General features: G+C 41.8%; 1 protein-coding gene across 1 annotated transcript; it reads left to right on the top strand.

Moving 5' to 3' along the window:
• The first annotated feature begins 283 nt into the window (after positions 1-283).
• On the top strand, positions 284-3146 carry LOC131072913 (cationic amino acid transporter 7, chloroplastic). Its single transcript, XM_058009209.2, has 5 exons — positions 284-927; positions 1011-1230; positions 1329-1677; positions 1773-2010; positions 2137-3146. The coding sequence occupies exons 1-5, from the start codon at positions 546-548 to the stop codon at positions 2739-2741; spliced, it is 1794 nt and encodes a 597-aa protein (XP_057865192.1). The 5' UTR covers positions 284-545; the 3' UTR covers positions 2742-3146.
• The last annotated feature ends 2933 nt before the right edge of the window (positions 3147-6079 follow it).

Below are 6079 nucleotides of genomic sequence, written 5' to 3'. Positions count from 1 at the left end.
GCACGTGTGGAGCTTAAAACGGCGCCCTAGTAACGTTGTCGGCGGCTGGTAGGGACATGACGGCGGGAAAGCCGTAGTAGGCCTGTAGGGCACGCCCTCAAACGTGGCATTTCAAAACCACCAACGTGGCTCCGATGTGCCGTTACTTTTCAATTCGGCTAGCCCGTTAAATTAGAGAATGGTCCGGCGAAAAGGCTGCCGGATTGAATGATTTTTTTTATGGCGGGTCTTTTTTTCGGGGGTCGGGGAATATGATTGTAAGGGTGCGCGAATGTGCCCGTTAAAAGAGTGTTTCCTTATATCGTGGTTGGTGGGCGATATCGTTGTTTTATATTAAATGACTTGGAGTTGTTTACGAGGAGGATTGGAGGTTTATAATGGGGGGGTAAGAGAAAGGGGAGAGAGAAGTTTCCGTGTGTTTAAATGCTAAGCAAGTTCTTCGGGCCTATAAAATCGCTCCCTGTGCTCTGCGGATTTCCGTGACACGCCATTAATTCGTGCTCCGCGGGCGAAATTTTGCTGTGAGGGGGAAGTTTTTGGTAAGAATGGAAGAGAAAGGAGGATCTTTTGCGAGCTTTCGGGCTTACTGCAACGCCCTGAGGGATACGCCCAGGCGAGTGGTCCGGCGGGCGGGGGCAGTATTGAGCTCTGGAGATGAGCTGAGCAGAGTGAAGGCCCGTTCTGGTGCGGAAATGCAGAGGAATTTGCGGTGGTATGATCTGGTTTGCCTGGGCATTGGGGGCATGGTGGGGGCGGGAGTTTTCGTTACTACTGGTCGAGCGGCGAGAGACTATGCCGGACCTGCGGTTATTGTTTCTTATGCCATTGCAGGGCTCTCTGCTTTGCTCTCGGCTTTCTGTTACACGGAGTTTGCCGTCGCCATGCCTGTCGCTGGTGGAGCTTTTAGCTACCTTAGGATAACGTTCGGTACGTGGAGGTTTGATATTTTTGGTTTGAAATGCGATGGTTTGGTTGTGGATCTTGAATTTTGTGTTTTTGGTGCCTTGCAGGTGAATTGGCGGCGTATATGACTGGCGCAAATTTGTTGATGGAGTACGTTCTGTCGAATGCGGCTGTGGCCCGAAGCTTGACGTCTTATCTCGGGGCTGCAATTGGTACCAATACTGATAGCTGGCGGTTCAAGGTAGACCTGTTGATGAAGGGCTATAATGAGCTTGATCTTCTTGCCGTTGCCATAATTGTACTGATTACCATATGTATTTGTTACAGGTCTGTGTGTGTCTCAGATCTTTTGCTTCTCCGTGTTGTTGATTTAATTAGGGTTCTCTACTGAAACTGACAGTATTATTATGATCTTTTTGTTGCAGCACCAAGGAAAGCTCTGTTTTCAACATGGTGTTGACGGCGCTGCATTTGGGATTTATTCTCTTCATCATTGCGATTGGCTTTGCCAAAGGAAAGAACCGTAACTTTTCTGAGCCGGAGAAACCGACGAGCCCGGACGGATTCATGCCATACGGAGTAAGCGGGGTATTCAACGGGGCGGCCATTGTTTACTTCAGCTATATCGGATACGATGCTGTGTCCACCATGGCGGAGGAAGTGAAGTACCCGGTTAAAGATATTCCAATCGGGGTATCCGGCTCAGTCGTTATTGTCACCGTCCTCTACGGCCTCCTGTCCGCTGCTATGTGCAAATTGGTGCCATACGATCTGGTACGAACGCACAATTTCTGTTTTCGTACTTTGTTCAATATGATGTGAATTCCGTTTCGTTTCGTCTTTAGCGTTGGCTTTCAATGGTGCTGCAGATAGATGAAAATGCTCCGTTCTCCATGGCGTTCAAGGAAGGTGCCTTCAAGGATAGGCCATGGGTGTCGAATGTGGTGGGCGCGGGGGCAAGCCTGGGAATCATGACGTCGCTCATGGTTGCTATGCTGGGACAGGCGCGCTACATGTGTGTAATAGGCCGTTCTCATGTAATCCCTGCCTGGTTCGCTAAAGTCAATCCCAAGACTGGCACGCCATTGAATGCCTCTGTCTTTCTCGGTGAGTGGAAGCCACCTGCTCGATTTGGAATCTCGTAGAAAAAAAAAAAGAAAGTTCAAGAATCCGTTTAGGTTGACAAAAAACGCGGTTTACTAATTGAATCAAATGGTTACTGTGTTGTTGCAGGAATCTGTACAGCTGTAATAGCTCTGTTCACCGATTTGGGGATTCTAGTGAACCTGATTTGCATAGGGACGCTGCTGGTTTTCTACATGGTGGCAAACGCTCTGATCTACAGGCGCTATGTGGTGATCGGCAAGACGAATCCGTGGCCCACGCTGGGGTTTCTTACTGTACTGTCGAGCATCGCGGTGGGGTTTGCATCGCTGTGGCAGATGGACGGGACCCACCTTCACTCCGGGTGGGCTCTCGGTCTGTGTCTTTGCGGTTTATCAGCCGTTGTCCTCACGCATTCTTTTTGGATGCTCGTCCCTCAGGCCTCAATTCCTCAGGATTGGGGCGTACCCTGCATGCCCTGGATTCCTGCCGCCTCCATATTCCTCAATGTCTTCTTGCTTGGCTCGCTCGACAAGCACTCATACATACGCTTTGCATTATTCTCTGCCATCGCCTTACTGTTCTATGTGTTGTACAGTGTACATGCAAGCTATGATGCCGAACAAGGGCAATCAGTAATACGGATCCTTTTCGTTCCGCCTCCTGCTGATCTTTTCACTTTGCCAACAAAGATTTCAGAGCCCGCACAGAAAGCTGGTCCGGACTGCGTTTGAAACAGCCGGTGGTCAGACAATCGGACAGAAGAGAAGAAAGAAGCACAACAAACAATTCGACTGATCTTTCACTAATTCGACTGGAAGCGACAGCCACATTCTGAAATTTGCAGAGGTGGACCAGTTCGAGCAGTATAATTGTATTTCTATTATTTGTTTTGAGGGTTTGAGAGATAAAAAACGTTTTTAGATATTCGCGCTCTGTTAACCAGCAGTTGCCGATTGGCTCCTTGTAAATATTATGCTTGCTTATAGCCAGAGCAATCAACAATAGCCTGGGAGTTGAAGATAAGGGCGCCAGGCTTGCTTGTGCCTATCACTGGCTCCTTTCTTCCTTTGCCCATGTACCTACACAAACAATATTCCGTCAAAATACAAATGAAAATAATGTTTTCAGCAGAAGAATCGCTTCTTTTAAAAAAATCGTTTTTGTGCTTGATTGACTTGACTGACTAACATCTTTGAAAGCATCTTTAAAATTAATTGATTATTTTCTCCATCGCCATTATTTGAAACTGGTAAAGTACAACGGATAACGCCATTACCTACACAGACAATATTTTCTGTCAAAATACAAATGAAAATATGTTTTCTGATTTTCTGTCAAAATACAAATGAAATAATGTTTTCTGATATTCTACAAATGAAAAAAATGTTATCAGCAGAAGAATCGCTTCTTTCTATAAATTGTTCTTGTGCTTGATTGTCTCGACTTCCATCTTTAAAAGGAATTAATTTGTTGTCTTCTTCATCACCATTATTTTGAACTGGTAAGTACGATCACAGATAACGCCTTACCTACACAGACAATATTTTCTGTCAAAATATAAATGGAAATGATGTTTTTAGCAGTTTTTAAAAAATGTTCTTCTTGTGCTTAATTGACTTGACTGACTTCTATCTTAAAAAGGAGTTTTAAAATTAATTTGTGTTTCCTCCATCGCCATTATTTGAAACTAGTAAAGTACGACGGATAACGCCATTACCTACACAGACAATATTTTCTGTCAAAATACAAATGAAAATAATGTTTTCAGCAGAAGAATCTTTTTTTTTCTATAAATTGTTCTTCTTGTGCTTGATTCACCTAACTGACATCCATCTTTAAAGGAGCTTTAAAATTAATTTATTTTCTTCTCCATCGCCATTATTTAAAACTGGTAAAGTACGACGGATAACACCATTTACCTACACAGACAATATTTTCTGACAAAATACAAACGAAAATAAAGTTAGCAGCAGAGAATCGCTTCTTAAAATAATGTTTGCAGCAGAGAATCGCTTCTTTTTAAAAATTGTTCTTCTTGTGCTTGATTGACTTGACTGACTTCCATCTTTGAAATGATCTTTAAAATCAGTTTGTTTTTATCCATCACCATTATTTGAAACTGGTAAAGTACGACGGATAACGCCATTATTTGAATCAGGCATGGGCGTTTTCACAGAGACTGGACCGAACCAGAAGAGAAGCGTTAAATGACACTGACATTTCTGTTAATTACAGCAATCTGTCAAGGACAGACGCGCCGTTCAAGGCATGGCAGTTTCCAGCGGCTTCAATGCAGCCAGCGAACAAGTGGGGGTTTGGCAGAGGGCTTTCACTTTCGCCCATACATAATGCTATCAGTATCATTTCATATGCAATTTCAAGATTCATTATAAGTGCCTTTTAAACACCACAAATTCAATAATGTGATAACGAGAGGCTAGTCACTGACAAGTAAGTCAGTGCTACCTGAATCTGATAACAATCCAAGCAAATGTAAATAGTTAAAAGCAATAAAAGTAACCTGAACATATTGGTTGATTTCTTTCCCGATGTGGATAGATGACCTGACTCTTACACAAACTAGTTCAGATCCAACTCAATCTCCAGTACTCTGTCCGTGACCAGAATTTGACGGCCTCTGCAATTTTTTGTGAGGGTTATCAAATCGAAGCAACCCTCATAAATAATCCAATATAGATCTTGACGCTCTGTTTCAAATCTTCTCCCTTCTACTCTGATACAGAGTCTTTCTAGAATTTTCATCATTTTTTTCAGCAAAAATTCTACGGCCATCAAATTCAGGCCCCAATACACACCAACGGCCTACACAGAATTTGGCCGTAATAACTAATTCTAGAAAATACCCAACCGTCCAAGCTTTTTCACCTGTTTTGTCATGCCATGCAAATTATGTGTCTTATTGCACCATTATGAAGATGCTGTCATCTGTCCTGCGTCTTGGGGTCCATCAGACTTATCTTCTGAGATCGACTCCCAGTAAACCGCGTGTCGACAGAAGATAATCGGGTTCAACTTTTTTGATGATAATTTTCTCCACAATCAAGACTCAGGCTTGGATAATATTTTCTGCACTGCAGAGTCTCATTATGAATGCTTGGGAAGTGGAGTACAACGAAAATGGAGTCGTGGAAGACAGAGAAAAACATGAAGAAGATGACAGAGATTTGAAATGCTTGGCGAGGGCTTATCAAGGAATAAGTGTTGGGTTGATTTTTATATTATTTTACTGTTAAGCCTTGTCTCCATGAAAGCAGCCACAAAGCCACTTTTCCTCTTACTATTACCACTGTGGAAGAAGAAGAAGCAGAAGCTGACCTTTATAAGCGCAAAGGGATTTCAATGAATGAAATCTCCAAAATACTTGGAATGCACTGTGGTTATTACTTTCCCTTAAAATATTCTAATTTATCCTTGGTCTCAAAAACAAACTAAGAGCGTGATATGTCAAAAACAAACTAAGAGCATGATGTCCTTAATGTTAAGTATCTTCTTACCTAGGTTAAACTTTAGGGTATCACTACAAGTATAATTATATATAATTGTCGGGATTAGGTGAAATAATATAATTTATGATATTGTTACCAAGATTCAATTGGGAAGTTTTCAAGTCAAATTCATTGACCCATGGGTCATGAGTAGTGATTCACACAAACCCATCTCATGAGAATGAGAATGGATGGTTCATTAGGTACAACACTTCTTTAGTTTATAAAGAATTGCATTTGAATAGAGCAAGATAAAAGTTGTAGCTAAAAAGTTATATAACTGTAAAATTGTAAAATAAGAGCATGAAAAGTACACATAAGAAATAAATAATATACACTTGAAGTGTACTTACCTTTGGACTTGACCAATATGTTGGAATGTGTGATGAAAAAGTTGTCCCCACTTTTTTTCCTCCAAGAAGAGCAAGTACGAGAATTCAAAACTTGCAAAAATAATATCACTTTTGCCCCTTGTTCCCCACCCAAGTAACAAGATCACATGAAATAATATAATATGAAAGATCATGTCATGTAATAATAATAAATATTTATTTTTCCTTCCA

Source organism: Cryptomeria japonica, chromosome 11 (genome assembly GCF_030272615.1).
Source record: "Cryptomeria japonica chromosome 11, Sugi_1.0, whole genome shotgun sequence".
NCBI lineage: Eukaryota > Viridiplantae > Streptophyta > Pinopsida > Cupressales > Cupressaceae > Cryptomeria > Cryptomeria japonica.
This window is presented reverse-complemented; position numbering and strand designations above follow the sequence as displayed.